This window comes from Penicillium paradoxum (genome assembly GCF_028828445.1).
Source record: "Penicillium paradoxum strain IBT 22861 chromosome Unknown utg000005l_segment0_segment0, whole genome shotgun sequence".
Lineage (NCBI taxonomy): Eukaryota > Fungi > Ascomycota > Eurotiomycetes > Eurotiales > Aspergillaceae > Penicillium > Penicillium paradoxum.
The window spans coordinates 3,619,098-3,634,171 of record NW_026643183.1 but is presented as its reverse complement, the minus strand read 5'-3'; the positions used below and the strand labels follow the sequence as shown (position 1 = coordinate 3,634,171).

Below are 15,074 nucleotides of genomic sequence, written 5' to 3'. Positions count from 1 at the left end.
AGATTGATGGAACTGCTCTAGAAGGCATCAATGCAAGGTTTCTCCATTTTGTTCAGCTCGGTATGCCGGCATTCCGGGGGTTATGAGGATGGATCTTCTCAGGAGATCTTTGCCTCGGCGCGGGGATTTGGGTTGTGGAGAGGCCCAGTGGGCCTGGACCGGGCTCTGCGCGATCATGACATAGATGTCAGTGAAGAGAATTATCTTCGTGTGGGATGGACTCTTCATACAATATAGGTTTGTGCTCATTTATATGCCAAGGGCTGCCGCAAATTTGGGGGATGCAGCCAAGTCGAAGAGCTGGGCGCAGAGGGCGCTCAAACTCAAGGAAACGTCTTATTTGGATACTCACGCCTTTTCCTCAGTGGTTTCTGAGCAGCCAAGTCTCCATGAGCTCATGTGAGTCTACTCCGTAGTGCTGTCTACGTTGCATATAATGTGTTGTTGCAGATGTGGTCCCTTGGAGACGAACAAGGGATGGATGTCTGCGACCTCAGTTCTCAACTTGGCTTCCTCAACCCCCGAGAGCTTGGATTCGCATCTCACGGTTATTTACTTAGTGCGGTACAACTTCGGTTGTCACGATTGTGTTTCGCAGGATCTCGGTCTTCTTCGCCTCGAGTTCTGCGGGTACCTTCTCTTGCTCTTTCCTTTCAGCCTCCTCTTCTTCTTCAATGTCACTGCTGCTCACACCAACGGTTTCGACATCAAAACCAAGCTCTTCCACGACCTCGCCTCTTTCTCGTAGGAAGCTGTTGGCTTTGGATTGTTTAAGGGGCTAGGGTGATTAGCGTAGAGCAACAGAGGGACACAGCCCATTGATCAAATATAACTCACATCGCGTCGGAATCTATGGAATGTGCGCGGTTTATAGTGGGATCCGCTGAATGAGACGACCAGTCCACCATCATCCTGAATGGCGTTAGCAACATAAACAAGGGTGTCGCAAAAAGAAAGAGGCAGATGGCACTCACTCCTTGAGCTTGGTACGTCGTCCAACCCTCGTTCTTCAGCTTCTCGAAGGTACCACCTCCACCACCAGCCTTCCCAACACCAGTGGCCGCAATATCCAGTCCAACATCAACATCCTTATCCTTGCTATTGGTCATGTGTATAGCACATTCATCAGTCACCCAAACAGACTGAATAATCCAAAGCCCATTCTTCTCAATATCCGTGGAGAAGTCTGATGCAAGAAGTGTCTTAGCATTGGATGATGCCCAAGCTGTAACAGGCTTGCCAAACGGAGCCAGGATCTTCTCCCGCTTAACAATGCTGCCCGTGACAAGACCCGCCTTCCCAGAAGCACTGGTCTTGTGTTTGCCTTCGCCTTTGACATCGACAGGCACGGCAGCCGCTGCCGCAGCTGACACGCCACCAGAGAGTCGGACGTGCTGGCCGTCTTCACTCTCGGAGGAGCGAGTCTTCCATATCGATGTCTTGGGCTCGTCGCGGTTCAGTGTCCGACCCAGCGCCGTGAAACCGTCGGCTGTAGATTGCCCTTCCTTGCAGAGGTCGGTGACTTGGTTCCAGCCACCGTTCTCATCGAAGAAACCTACGGAGCCTGGATGAAACTTCTTAAAGGTAGGCGGGATATATAGGAAGGTGCCTTCGGGGTTGCGGGCCATGAGGCTGGCATATTCGATATCCAGGGTTGTGGCTTTACCCATGGTGGTGATATTTATTGATGATAGGTTGTATTGACTAAAGCCGAAGAATGACACGGGCGACCAAGGCATGGGTTAAATACATAGCTCTCCGGTGGGCTGTGCGCTGATCAGATTGCAGGACCTTCTGCATGATCTCATCGTGGACCCCAGATAGGAATGTGTCGAAGCATCGCCCCGCTTTTGTGATATCTTCTCAGCTCGCTTTACCTGGAATTAGGCAAGGATCAGGGTTTCTGTCGAATTATCGTCAAAGCGTGGTTGAAGTATCACTCACAGTCACGACTATTTTGATATCTGGTATCTAACCTATCTCAGATCTACACATCTCCAGGGAAATTGAACAAAATTAGAATCCGATGCAGTCATGTTGATTGGGCACTCCTGATACGAGGCACCTGCGATCATAGCACGACCATCAGTGGAGTACGTGGGCCAAGAAGTGCCTTTCCAGTGCTCTGGTACGAACTATCAGATTATTAGTGTCAGGCTAATCCCCACCTTCGGCACACCAATTGGGAGTGTTGTGATTGATGTCATAGATGGTGGCTAGCGATACTGCGAGGGGCCCATGCGAACCCATGTCTACCCACAAGTCCAGCACTTCAGGAACCTTTGCGCAAAAGCCATCCAATTCCTAGCTTGAACTGTATAAATGCGTTGTGCTCTGAGATTCTATCATTCTATCGCATGTCCCCTTTTGTCACTCTGATTATTTACATCGTCAACTTTGCGCGGTCATCTACGATGTCCACATCTCTCACATCACAACTAGATCCACCTTCCCCAAGATCTTGGGCTTGCAGCTTGTGACGTGTGATGTATCATATCACATCTATCTCGAAACATAGCTAACAAGCCCCGCGATTATTGTTGGTGGCCGTACTGCCATCTTTAGGCACTCTCGGAAGACAATTCCATAGGACTAACATAGCACCCGAAAGTGCAATGATAAACGGCATCAGGACCTCAACACCCCTAGCTTGCGCAAGCACACCAACAATAAACGGAAGCACAGCAGCACCCCCGCCTCCAAACGCCGCAGCAAACCCAATAGCGCTGACGTGTAAGTGTTTTGGTAGGAGTTTTGTGGTAACAATGATAACCGCTGGGAACAGCGGGCCGAGAAAGAAACCCTGCAGTGATACTGCGACTGCGCCGGCGTAGAAGTTTGGAACGAGGTAAAGAATCAAACAGAATGCGATCTCGAGCGAAATATAGGCCTATTCAATGATGAGCCTGTCGACTGCAAAACGCAAAATACGATGGCAGAACTTACCGTGATAGCGACTTTCTCACCAATCAAAGGAGTCACAAACCCAAGGATGACTCGTCCAATGGTTATCCCAAGCCAGAAACCCGTGGATGTCATGCTACTAGAAAACGGTGCCGCGTGTCGTACCTCTTTCATGAACGTCACGATCCATCCTCCCAAAGCAACCTCGACACCAACGTATCCCAGCAGGAAGATTGCACAGACCCAGGTGATCCGAGCAGAAGGCATTTTAAACAACACCTTCCGCAACCCTCCTTTCCCAGCGCCATCACCGGGATGTTGCTTCTTCGCAAGTCGAAAGGAAGCTCCCGTCGCATCCCAAAAACAGGCAACACAGACAACGATCTCGATCACGGCACCTCCAATCTGCACACAATCACATTAAGCCTTCCAGCACGACATATTCAATAGGAAATATAACATACCATGATATAATAGAAATAAAACCACGGCAAGCCCGCATCCGCAACAAGCAGCGAAGCAATCAGCGGACTAATGACAGCACCGACACCATACGAGCCATGCAGCAGACCAAGTAACTGATTCGCGTTATCAAGGTTCCCGATCCAGGCATTCCATGCTGAATCCGCGAGGCCATTACCCAGACCTGCAAATATGAATGATACGACGAGGACTGGGTAAGGCGGGTGGACGCAGTTCAGAATGTAGGCTATTAGATGGCAGGCTGATGAAACGAAGGCCACGCCTCGTTGACCTATGGCGCAGTGTGCGCGCTCGTTTACGACTGCGGCGGTGGCATAGCCGAGTAATGGAGAGAGGAAGACGAGAGAGACGATCGTGTAAGTGAGGTTGTAGTATTTTTCGAGCTGGGATTGGGTTAGAAGAGGAATATGGGGTGGAGGGGTTGGGACTACTGTACGTATGGAAGAAGTGGCTGTGTGGTGATGGTTAATTAGCTTTATATCTGAGGACGCTATATCGATGGAAGTTCTTACCCCGTATGCGGAGTCGTTGGCTCCCATGATCAGGAAGCTCCAAAATGTTGCTAGTGTCTTTGCTATGTTGGATCGGGGATGATTCCATTTTTCGTGGTCGGACGATTGGCAAGATGATTCAGTCGAGGATGGCTGTTTCTCATGTTGGAAGTTCTCAGATTTATAGATGTCGGTCGGTGGGCTAGCTTGTTCAATAGACATGGCTTTGCCTGTTGACTTGAGGGTCGCAGGAGGTGGAAACGAGAGTTTGATTAAAAAAAACAAGCACTTAGACCAGAGAGCTTCTATATATCCACCGAAAGTACTCCGTATATGTCGGGTGTCTCTAGCGAATATCATCCAGCTCCCCCGCAACCCACGTCAAAGTTGAGTGAATTTCCTATTTCGGCAACGGAGCGGGTACTCGCCCAAATAGGCAAGTGTGCCAGCACCCCCTCCAAAAACCATATCGATATACCTGACTGGGGAATACATTTGTTTCTTCAGGATATAAGATCCGCTGAAACCAATGCTATTTACTGACAGAGACTATGGTATTTCAAACCAGCCTTATTCTAGAATTAGTCTCCGTGGCACCGCTGATGACTACCTTGCAGATTCCAATTTTCCAGAAACCACACAACCTTTGGAAATTACACTACTAGATTTGAATCCGAGTCCTCTGAGCTGTATTCAGCAAGGTCTGGGTTGGCCAGCAGACTCTTGAGGTAGATATCACACAGCCAATCCAGTGGACCGCAATTTATGACTCCATTTATGTTTTGCTCGTTAGCTCAAGGCTGATAGGTTCAAATAATTCTTTACTGGCTGGGGAAAATTTGATCCTATTACTCACGCTAGTCTGCCCAGCTGTTGTTTAGAGAATTATACACGCATAATCGAAAAAGTAAAGTCGAAATCAATGAGACAGTAGACCGATCGTATTGTGAATAGAGATCAAAGCACGGCTAGCTGCATCCATAGAATGGCTCATACGATTATATTGTTTAATTTTGTATTCTTTTATTCAAGAAGAAGATGGTAGAGCTTTTGGTCTTGTTGTATAGATAGTAGGGAGAAATTTCGGAATTGATACCCCGTGAGCGAGTACTTCAAACTATATTTTGGCGTTTTCCCTTAAATGTTATGTTTTAAGGCCCAACTATAGAAGTTGAATCTTGCCAGAAGTGATGTCGAGCAGTAACGGGAATTCAATTTCGTAAGGTATCCTATAAAAGACAGGTTATAACTTTCACCTTTCCCGCTCATCTGTTTCTTCTGCCACCCCAAAAGAAGATCGGAGTTCAAGGTCAACAACCCAGGGTAGCTGCATCGATATATTGTCCTTCCGGTCATCCAGGGGTTGGGGTGTCCCCTCAATGGCAGCATTCACAAACAGCGTTTGAGAACCCCAGTTCAGTGGATGAGCATCCTCAGAACAATGGCTGGTAGCAAAGTACATTCCAGGCGCACCGTTGGAGTTCAATCCTGGTCCAATTCCATCTTTCATGTCCGAGAGCTTCGCTATAGGATAACACTGTCCATTATCGATATCTGTTAGGTGGGAGGGCATAGCGGTAGTTCTGTCACGCCACGTAACAAGTTTCGCACCCCAGCCTTCATGAATGTGACCGAAGCAATGCATTCGTGGTCGTGGTCGGGCGCGAGCTAGGGCGCGGAAGAGGTCCGGGGAGCCTGCCCGTTCACCGGATTGAGTGTAGTCCATGATACCCTTCGGCGGCCCGTGTGTCATCACCACATCCACGGCATTAGTACCACTGCCATTCTCAATTATAAAGTCATGGCCTTTATCGGGGTGGTACTGAAAACCCCAATCTCCAAATGAAGGTGTGTATGGACTGGCATAAACAGTCAACAAAGCGCCATTCTGTAAATGGAAGGTGTGTACGCCTTCGTCCAGGAAAGTGATTCCTGTGCCTTCAAACAATCCTCTAGCCTCGCCGTGATATCCATACGCTTCCTCAACGAGCTCACGCTCCAACGACTGGGCCTCTGCGATCTTTTTTCGAAACATTGGTATGTCCATTGTGAAATCGTGGTTCCCGGCTATGACAAGCTTTAAAGGTGCATTGATGGTCTGGAGCAAGCGGATTGACGCTTTGTATTCATGGAGTTGAGATTGGGTGGTGAGATCTCCGCAGTGAATAGCAACGTCTGCATGTTGCTTCGCGGACGGAACGAAGCCGGGTAAACTGTCGATTCCATGGGTGTCCGAGCAAATCAGGAAGCGTGTCTTGATATTTGTTGTGAAACTGGCATTATTTGGTGTCATTTTGATAAGGTGTTAGTCGATATATTTCCCGACGTTGAAAATGGAGCTTGGACGCAATGAAAAGCAGCGGAGTGACTGATTGGGCACGGAAGGTTGCCACGTTTTCTCCAGTTAAGCGGGAGGGAATTCCAGGGGCCTCAGGCATAGTTATAGTTGAGGTCATGGCGTGTCCTTATAAATAAGTTTGGCTGTAACCCGGTACTTCCGAAACAGTTTATAGGTGCATTCTAAAATGAAAACGCTTTCTTTCAATGAATCAGATGAAGAAAATCTACATGGTGATCCTGGTCCAGATGCCTGGTCTTAAAGACCAAACGAACAACCTTAAGCAAAGTCGCGCCGTGTGACTCGCCTTAGCGGCTAGCATGTCACTGATAGGGGGATCAATCATCTAAGGTTGCTGAATATAGCAGCGACAGCCTCCCTCAGCTAAACAGGCGCAGTTACCAGGGTCCGCAACACATGTGCAAACTACTGTCCAGTGTCTTCTCTGATGCTCATCAAGAACCTAATTCTATAGCTCTCGTAGTTATAGCTCATTAACGGACAACTCGTTCTAAACGTCAACTTCTCATACCAAGGGTGGGATATCAAAAGCAAGACAGAGCACAAATACAGCGATATGGTCACACGAAAAAGAAACCCAACGCCCCAAATGTAGCTATCAGGCATGATATGCCAACCACAGCCAGTTGTTGCCCGGCATTCTTCTTATCCTCCGGGCAATTGGATGGCGGGTTCAACCCCGCACACAACCTGGCGAGCAAAGAGGCCTCCATGCTTTCGACAGTGGTCTTGTCAATTTGGACTCGACAGGGATCCGGTAGGTGAGTCGCGGTTGAGTTTGCCGCCACCACCGCGCATGTGTCATTGGTGTAGTCACCGCCAGACCATTTCACATTCCAGGGGACCTTCATTGTTTTGTCGGTTACATCGATCACCACACCGAATTCCTCGGGGCATGACTTGTTGGCTGTAGCAGCAACGAGATCCACCTTTTGGGCGGACTCCTGAATGGTGAACCAGGTTGACCAAGTCGTCATGTTATGGATCATGCCGGTGGTGGGCCCTTTTTCATAAGCCGACTTGTCGCAACTCTCCCAAGTCACGGTCCAGACCACTCTGTAGTGGCCCTCTTTCTTGAAACGGGAGTAATATGAATAGGCAAGGTAGGTGTTTTCGGCAGTCCAATTGTGCCCTCTCAGATCATGGTCACCGGTCAGAGCGTCATTATCGTCTTGCAAATTCCATAGCGTAAATTCAACAGAAGGGTTCAGGTATTGCGCACTCGAAGCATTCTGAAAAGCAAAGACAAGAGGGAACCAGTCAGTGGGCGCATATGTTTCATTGCGTGGGAAAACTAGGTCCACTTCCAGTATTTGAGAAGCATTGATCATAGTCCCCATGCAGGCAGCGAGCAACCAGCTCGCCTTAGGAAGGTGCATGCTGAGCGTGAGTCAGGCCTTCAGGCATAGAGCAAGAAAGGAAAGAGGGTACAAAAGGCGGGTATTTTCCTTCAGACAATAGGTTTGTGAAGGATAATAGATAAAAACTACAGGGAAGAGAGGGGATGGCGAAGGCAAGATTGCACAACACGAAAATGGGGGTACGCGCTAAGATAGACTACGGAGGCAACCAGATGAAGGCGAGGATTGAAAGAACAAGTGAGACCCTAAATCCCTGTCCGCATAAGGTCGCGCCTTGGCGGCTGGGCAAACTGGTAAGGCTTAAGACCCTAGAAGTTCCCCCCAATGATGAGGTGCGGGCGTTGGTGTTCCCCCCTGCCAAGGTTTTGGCTTCGCATTTTGTGGCCAGTTGAGTTCAGCGTTACAACGCTCAGACGCTAGTCACCAACGCTAGCATTGACTCGATGCCTTTGAAATTGCCCATTCCGAAATTAATTCTCTTGGAATATCCTTGTTCACGTGTGCGGTCCTATGGGTCGACCCCGTCGGCTAAGTTCCCCCGAGGTCCTTCTCAAATCTATACATTCATTCTTGGCACTTTTACCCGTTTCAACTTTCAGATATCAGATATCTTCTTCGTACGGAGTAATCCGTAATGAGTACAATCTTCCATTTTGCCCTATATGGCCCCATCTGCAACTTCCTACGCTAATCGTTTACACCGTATAGTAACAAGCGTAGTAATATAACAATAAACTAAGGGCTTTCGGGCTTCCAGTCCTAAGTGGTTACAGAGTAAATGAAGAAGTACAGGGTACTCAGTAGATATCCTTGGATGTAGGCTTAGCTAGGATGATGTATCTTGGGAACTATTAGGATCTCGGACTTCTATTCAGAGGCCTATGATGGTCATGCCTGAAGCTCAAGCATTCCCATATCCAGATTGAGTCTTGAAGTATGTCTCCTTCACGTTTCTGGGCAGCGAATCATCGCTGACGCTTTTATTTTTTTTTCCTGGTTCAATTGAAAGTCTACCATAATATACTTGACAACTCTTCTTGTCGTCTGAGAGTCGGGCTAGTCTCCTTTCCCTCCCCTTTCCCCTTTTACAATTTGATAACTAGAAAACTGGTGCATTCCGCAAGGCCCAAATCTAATATCTGTAGCATGTTCAGACCTTTAGCTGGACTACTATGTTTGTATATATGTTCCCGGCGCAACCACCACCTCGGCACCCAAGCCAATGGCCGAGCCCACGGGCCCCACGCCCTAGATGCCTGGCATCGTTAGCAACTGTAAGACTTACCATCTAATCGAGGACGATGGCAGATAATACACATTTAATACGCCTCCAGGGATCACTTTGGCTCAGTTCCGCACTTAGAACACCCAGATTAGCGCGACATACAGCAACCTATGGCTGGGATACTATTTCTGTGTTGCTGTTTAAACTGATTTGTAACAAGGGAAGTTACATATTAACCACAAATGAGAGCAATTGATCAACAGTTGGACATGGGTGAAAGCAAAGCCGGTCTGGACTTCATTTGATACTCAGCTATCATGGTTCTTGAAAACAACATCTACTCTATTGGTTCGGACTCAGTGAGTGTGAAATCAGCAGAAATACCCTTTTTAGATTTTACGTAAGAAGTAGGTACATATGCGTCACCCAAGGATTAAACCCCTGATCTTGTGGCTAGCTACGGAGTATACCTAGGTATTTGTTGCTGATGCGTAAGACAGATGAACTCTGCAAACGCTGCAAACATCGTTGACGACACACGAGTTCCAAGGTTCTGACAAGCGGGAACGATACCGGGTGGGACTCTCTAAGCCCTATTATTGGCCCACGGCCCACATGTTCTCCGTGGCCGCAAAGCTTGGCATAGCCTGGTTTTCAGGGCATCGTCATTTATACCAAAATACAGCTGCTAAAGAACCCGACGACAAAGATATTCAGCCACATTCCGATTCACAGATCACGTCAGAAATTGATTTGAAATTACCCCCTCCTAATTGCTAATAATTAATAATGGCTATGGTCAACCTCCCCTCAGCTTCCACGTCCACGCCATTCGCGTGTCTCTGAAATGCTTTAACTTGACTTCTTTAGGCCTTTGTTACCCCCTTTCCTTCTTGGACATCCTCTTTTATGGGCCCATTTGGTAGTCTTAGAACACCTTATGGGATATCCGGAGAAGTTTCTGAAAGCAGTGCCATTGCCCTTCATCAGTTCCATCCGAACCTTCGGTCATACTATTTATTTGCCCGCATCCAGGATTTGAAGAAAATCCCGAACCATGGCCAACACTGAAAATACCAGAGAGCGTTTGCACATTCCACTCTATCAGCTTGTTCTTTCTCAAGACATTATTACCGAGGATGTTCTTCGACACAAATGGGAAGGCAATGGTACAGAGCGAGACCCATACCTAGTCGACTGGCTTCATGAAGATGCTCGCGATCCTCATCAGATGCCAGATTGGCTAAAGTGGTCCATCACACTACTCCAAGCAGCCTCCTTTTTGTCTATCACGTTCGCTTCGTCCTCTCTGTCAGCAGCCAATCCCCAAATCCAGGAAGAGTTTGGTGCCAGCACTGAACTAGTTGTCGCCGACACCTCCCTTTTCGTGCTTGCCTTCGCCATTGGGCCGGCTATCTGGGCACCACTATCCGAGCTGTGGGGTCGTCAGATCATTTACTTTATCACGTATGGATTGACTACACTCTTCGCCGGAGCAACAATAGCAAGCCCGAATATTGCGACGCTGCTCGTCTTGCGCTTCCTCGCAGGTGCATTCGGCTCTTCAGCAATCTCGAATGCCGGCGGCGTGGTTTCGGACATGTATACAGCTCGGGATCGAGGATTGGCCACAATTGCCTTCATTGGCGCCCCATTCCTAGGTCCTAGCCTTGGACCAATCAGTTGTGCTTTTTTGGCGGTCTCCAACGGCTGGAGGTGGGTGCAGGGACTTACAACTATATTCAACGCCGTGGTGTTCTTTGTCGGAATCGCGTTTATACCTGAGACTTATGCCCCAGTTCTCCTACAGAAGCGCGCTGCCAAGCTTACTAGACTGACTGGAGCCGTCCACAAAAGTCGGTTGGACGTTGGCAATGCAAACCGAACAGCTGGTCAAATTTTCACTAAGACCATGGTGCGACCTTGGGTATTACTCCTTTTAGAGCCTATTGTGCTTCTTTTGTCTATTTACATGGCCATAAGTAAGCCCCATTAATTTCCCATTTCTCTTGCTCATAAGCTGATATAATCATCGCAGTCTACGGCACAATGTACATGGAGTTTGCCGCCTTCCCTATTGTTTTCGAAGACAATCTGAAATGGCCACAGAGTACCTCTGGCCTCTCCTTCCTTGGAATGATGATTGGGCAAATCATTGGCTGTGCATATTCGATTCTTGACGATGGCCGCTATAAGAAAGTATCCGATCGCACTGCCTACGGTCGCCCACCCCCGAAGCTCGACTCATTCCAGCCATGGTTGGGGCAGTAACGCTTCCCATCGGGCTGTTCTGGTTTGCCTGGACCAATTTCCCACATATACACTGGATTGTCTGCGAGATTGGCACTGTGTTGTTTGGCTTCTCCCACGTTTCCATCTTTCTAAGTGTAGTAAACTATTTGGTCGATGGATATACTCTTTATGCAGCATCGGCACTGGCCGGTAATGCTGTTATTCGCGCCCTCTTCGGCGCTGCATTGTTTGTCTCACATCTGGTCCGTCATTTGATTCTTTCGAAAAGCTAATAAGAAACATCAATAGTCCGCTATTTACAACGCCAATGTATGAGAACCTCGGGGTTCACTGGGCCTCATCCATATCAGCCTTTCTCGCTTTCGCTTGTCTGCCGTTCCCGTGGATTTTCTATAAATATGGACCCGCTATTCGCCAGCATTGTCAGTATGCTGCTGAATCTGCACGGCAATTAGATGCCATGGCCGACCGCATGCGTGAACAGGTTGAGCAAAAAGCAGGAAACGAAAAGCCGGCGGTTCAAATAGATGCTGCCACAGACTCGAATGCGTTTGCCGTTGAAAATGCTATCGAGAAACCCAAAACATTGAGCTAAGTTGGGCAAAGTCATCTTTGACACAACGTTGCTCTGGTCAAAGATAATACCTGTTTGGATTCTCGATCTCCGTATTTGAGGACCAGTTAACGCTGGTAGTTCATAATGCCCGCGAGCGGACTGTCGGTGATTTTGCTCGGTCGTTTGAGGCGGCCAGCTCGAGGCCCCGTCTAGTGAGCGTTGCATCTAGTGCTGAGGCAGGGGAGTTTCAATCTTTATTGAAGTTTGAGTTTCAGTGAGACAGCATTATAACAATGGATTGGGAAATCAAAGGGGCAATACGTTGCACATGCAGATGCTCTGTATACGAGGACAAATTGTGAGATCCAGTGCTTTGGGCCAGTCCATAGAAAGTGCTTGCCGCCAATTCGCGTGCCAGGATTGGAATGGAGATCTCAATGTCTCGGAGTCTTCTGTTTTACTATTCAAGTATCGGATTCCCTTTCTGTAATGCCATCTCCATCCCTACTATCACATGTGGGAATGCTCCTAGACCTCCCCATATTCGCGCTGTTCTTGGTGGCCAGCAATGCAGCCTACGATTCAAACATATTCGACATTACAGCCAAAGGTGCAGGCCCGTTAATGACGGTATACACACCTCCAGTATCATGCGGCACACCGCACACTGTAGCAAACTAAGGGCGTGGGTGGTGCTGTGTGGAAGATAAGATATAAGCAGATGATATCCCTAGGGCTGTAGGAGACACCACAAGATAGACTAGGGACATGTAGCTATGTCAATACTAAAAAGAAAAAGAAAAAGAAAAAAAAGGTGCAAATCCACAAACCACTCACCTCAGGACCGCCACCCCCTCGGATCGGGACTCGCATACCCTATAGGTGTGGAATCTACTCGGTATTGCTACAAGATATTTGTTATTGATCCACCCTAAGGCCACACAGGGATCCTCGAGTATTGCTTGGGTTCATGACTCCCAAGGGCCACTCAAAGTATGCGCGTCCAGGCTTCAAGTACCAAATACCCCTAGACCCAGCTATTGAGCTAATCGAGGTGGATTTGCAGGTAGGACCTCTTTCCGACTTCCTATAAGGGAACCAATTTCCTCTTTCGGACAGGTCAACAATGCTCAGTGTTCAATCCCCCTTCGGATTTGATTTTCTTTTTTTACGCCTCTTGCTCTTGCTGCCTCTTGCCTCTCACCTCTGATTCCTTTTCACACTGAAGCTAACACTCGACCTTGTCAGGCTGAACTTCGTTTCCGCTCGGCTCTTATACAAGGCTGTGAGAGTCCAGACGGAGGCAAGTGCTACCCTGACGGATGGAGGTACAATACATACTTTAGTCCGGGCAGGTATCCGCTAGGAAATAAGACGTGCACGCTACCAACATTGTCACAAAGCGCAGAAATGACGGATTACTACTCCCCCGATTGATCTGTCACCTATCATTTTGCGATATTACAGAGGTAAGTCACCAACAAACATTCGATCTTATAGCAGCTTCACAGGCCACAGGAGTTGAGAAGAGGAAGCCTATCACAAAACCATCCCACCTTGGGTATCATTTGTCTTCAATCTAAATTAACCAATTAAGTCCGGAATCCATCAAATATCACGATCGTACAATTCACCACCTGTCACAAAAGGTCCAAAAGAGCTCTGCATAAACCCAGGTGTCTCACCACTCAAGCCCACTTCCCAAGCAAGGCCATGATACCAGCACCAAGAAGTAAAGTCAACACCATAAAGGCCAACCGCTTATTATCCTGCGTGCGGTGAGGATCAAACAGGAAGTCCCGAGCAAGCAGCTCAACAAGCCCAGTATACAGCAAAATACCCGCAGAGATCGAATCCAGCACACCAGAGACAACGCTCGCAGTGAACGAACCGGGGTTATACGTCGTGCGCACACCAAGTCCAATAGCAATAGCAATGGGAGTCGTCAACCCATACGCCGCACACAAGAACCAGGGCAACCAACTGCCCTTCTTAAACGGAATACTAGACATCCGCGCTCCAATACCCAACCCCTCAAATGACTGATGGAATACCAGAACGGGATAAAGAGTCGCAAATTCATCGCCAGCAACACCAAGATTCAACCCGATAATCACAGAGTGGAAAATAACCCCGAACTCAAGAATCAGCAGCGCAGCAATCTGCTGCTTAAACGAGCGCTCGATAGCCATCTCCTCAACCTGTGACTCAATCTCCTTGACGTGCTTGTCATCAGAGTGACGTGCCGAAACGCGCGAGTCACGACGGGCTTCGCCATTCGCCATCATGGGCTCCGGGTCCTCGCGACAAATACCATATTTGATCTCGACCCAGCGCTCAGCGCCGAAGTCTAGCAGGAACACGACCATTAATGAGGTCAGCACAATTGCTGGACACCATGAGTAGTCTCCCCAGTGGCCTGTTAGACCGACACAGGAGTTGCCGCCGATTTCGTCGTAGGCGGGATCGAGGAGGTGGATGAAGGCTGTTGCGATGATGACGCCAGCGCCGAAGTATTTTGCGAAGAGGTAGACGTAGAGGGGGATTCGGAGACGTGGCGCGCGCTGGGCTAGGACGGGGAAGAATGTTGCTGCTGAGGAGACGACTAGGATGACGAAGATGGAGGAGATGCGGGCGCCGAGTTGGCCGTTGTATTCGTTGCCTTCGGCATTGAGATAGCAAACGATCTGGGCGGGGTCTGCTGTTTCCAGATCGACATTGTGAGGGTCGAAGGACATTTCGATGGTCATTTTGTGTGCGGCTTTGTCGTAGACTGCTCTTTTGGGTTGAAAGAAAGGTGGAAATGTGGCTTTTTATATTCCACGGCCAGAAGCAAAGCTCGAAGAGGGGAGGGAAATTAGGCCGACGACGATTTTCTAAGGCTATGACAGAAACTTATGCGCTGTTTTATATCAGAGAGCGAACTCTGGGTCTATTCCGGTCCTTTCGTTGCATTGAGGACCTTGGGACGTTTCGGCCGCAGATGATATGAAGTAGGTAATTAACTCGCAATGCTAGTCACCGGTTGCATTGACTGGGATATTAGGTCTCATGAGATCTATTGCATGGCTGTTTCCATTAGTTAGTATCGGAGCGTCCAAATTGTTGTTTTATGCTGATGCTATACTGTCAATCTAGAGTTCGTATGTCTTCGCTGGGCATCGAATGCCTGAACGAGAGCAACCATAAACCCTCCACGTAAAAAAGCAGTTAAGACTCGGGACATTTCTTGTCAAAAGCTTGGAACGATGTAAGCCTTGACGCAACTCTTGTCAGTGGACCATCGCCCGGGGTGGTGATTGGGTCAATTGGCACCGCGAGTTGTCCCCAAGGTCCTTCGGCTAAGATTGCGCGTGGATCAACCCCTGCCATGACGAGATTTCGATCGAGGAGATGTTACTGAATGAGGCAGGTGGTCTATAGTAGCTTGAACTCAGATATT

The 15,074-nt window shown here is 48.4% G+C and overlaps 6 protein-coding genes across 6 annotated transcripts; 1 reads left to right on the top strand and 5 right to left on the bottom strand.

Moving 5' to 3' along the window:
* Positions 1 to 556: 556 nt before the first annotated feature.
* N7457_006297 (uncharacterized protein) lies at positions 557 to 1,670 on the bottom strand (the record flags this gene model as incomplete). The annotated part of the gene is made up of 3 exons (XM_057177341.1): positions 557 to 778; positions 838 to 912; positions 975 to 1,670. The coding sequence occupies 3 exons, from the start codon at positions 1,668 to 1,670 to the stop codon at positions 557 to 559; spliced, it is 993 nt and encodes a 330-aa protein (XP_057031643.1).
* An 848-nt stretch (positions 1,671 to 2,518) lies between these two features.
* N7457_006296 (uncharacterized protein) lies at positions 2,519 to 4,106 on the bottom strand (the record flags this gene model as incomplete). Its single annotated transcript, XM_057177340.1, has 4 exons — positions 2,519 to 2,890; positions 2,947 to 3,309; positions 3,369 to 3,770; positions 3,900 to 4,106. Coding segments are annotated over 4 exons (1,344 nt in total), but the record flags the coding sequence as incomplete, so codon positions are not given.
* Positions 4,107 to 5,130: 1,024 nt separating this feature from the next.
* N7457_006295 (metallophosphatase domain-containing protein) lies at positions 5,131 to 6,171 on the bottom strand (the record flags this gene model as incomplete). Its single annotated transcript, XM_057177339.1, has 1 exon — positions 5,131 to 6,171. The coding sequence occupies one exon, from the start codon at positions 6,169 to 6,171 to the stop codon at positions 5,131 to 5,133; it is 1,041 nt and encodes a 346-aa protein (XP_057031641.1).
* A 626-nt stretch (positions 6,172 to 6,797) lies between these two features.
* Positions 6,798 to 7,616, bottom strand: N7457_006294 (uncharacterized protein; the record flags this gene model as incomplete). The annotated part of the gene is made up of 1 exon (XM_057177338.1): positions 6,798 to 7,616. One exon carries the CDS (start codon positions 7,614 to 7,616, stop codon positions 6,798 to 6,800), a length of 819 nt encoding a protein of 272 aa, XP_057031640.1.
* A 2,264-nt stretch (positions 7,617 to 9,880) lies between these two features.
* Positions 9,881 to 11,671, top strand: N7457_006293 (MFS transporter; the record flags this gene model as incomplete). The annotated part of the gene is made up of 4 exons (XM_057177337.1): positions 9,881 to 10,805; positions 10,862 to 11,044; positions 11,077 to 11,302; positions 11,365 to 11,671. The coding sequence occupies 4 exons, from the start codon at positions 9,881 to 9,883 to the stop codon at positions 11,669 to 11,671; spliced, it is 1,641 nt and encodes a 546-aa protein (XP_057031639.1).
* A 1,649-nt stretch (positions 11,672 to 13,320) lies between these two features.
* Positions 13,321 to 14,382, bottom strand: zrfA (high-affinity Zn(2+) transporter ZRT1; the record flags this gene model as incomplete). The annotated part of the gene is made up of 1 exon (XM_057177336.1): positions 13,321 to 14,382. The coding sequence occupies one exon, from the start codon at positions 14,380 to 14,382 to the stop codon at positions 13,321 to 13,323; it is 1,062 nt and encodes a 353-aa protein (XP_057031638.1).
* Between the last annotated feature and the right edge of the window lie 692 nt (positions 14,383 to 15,074).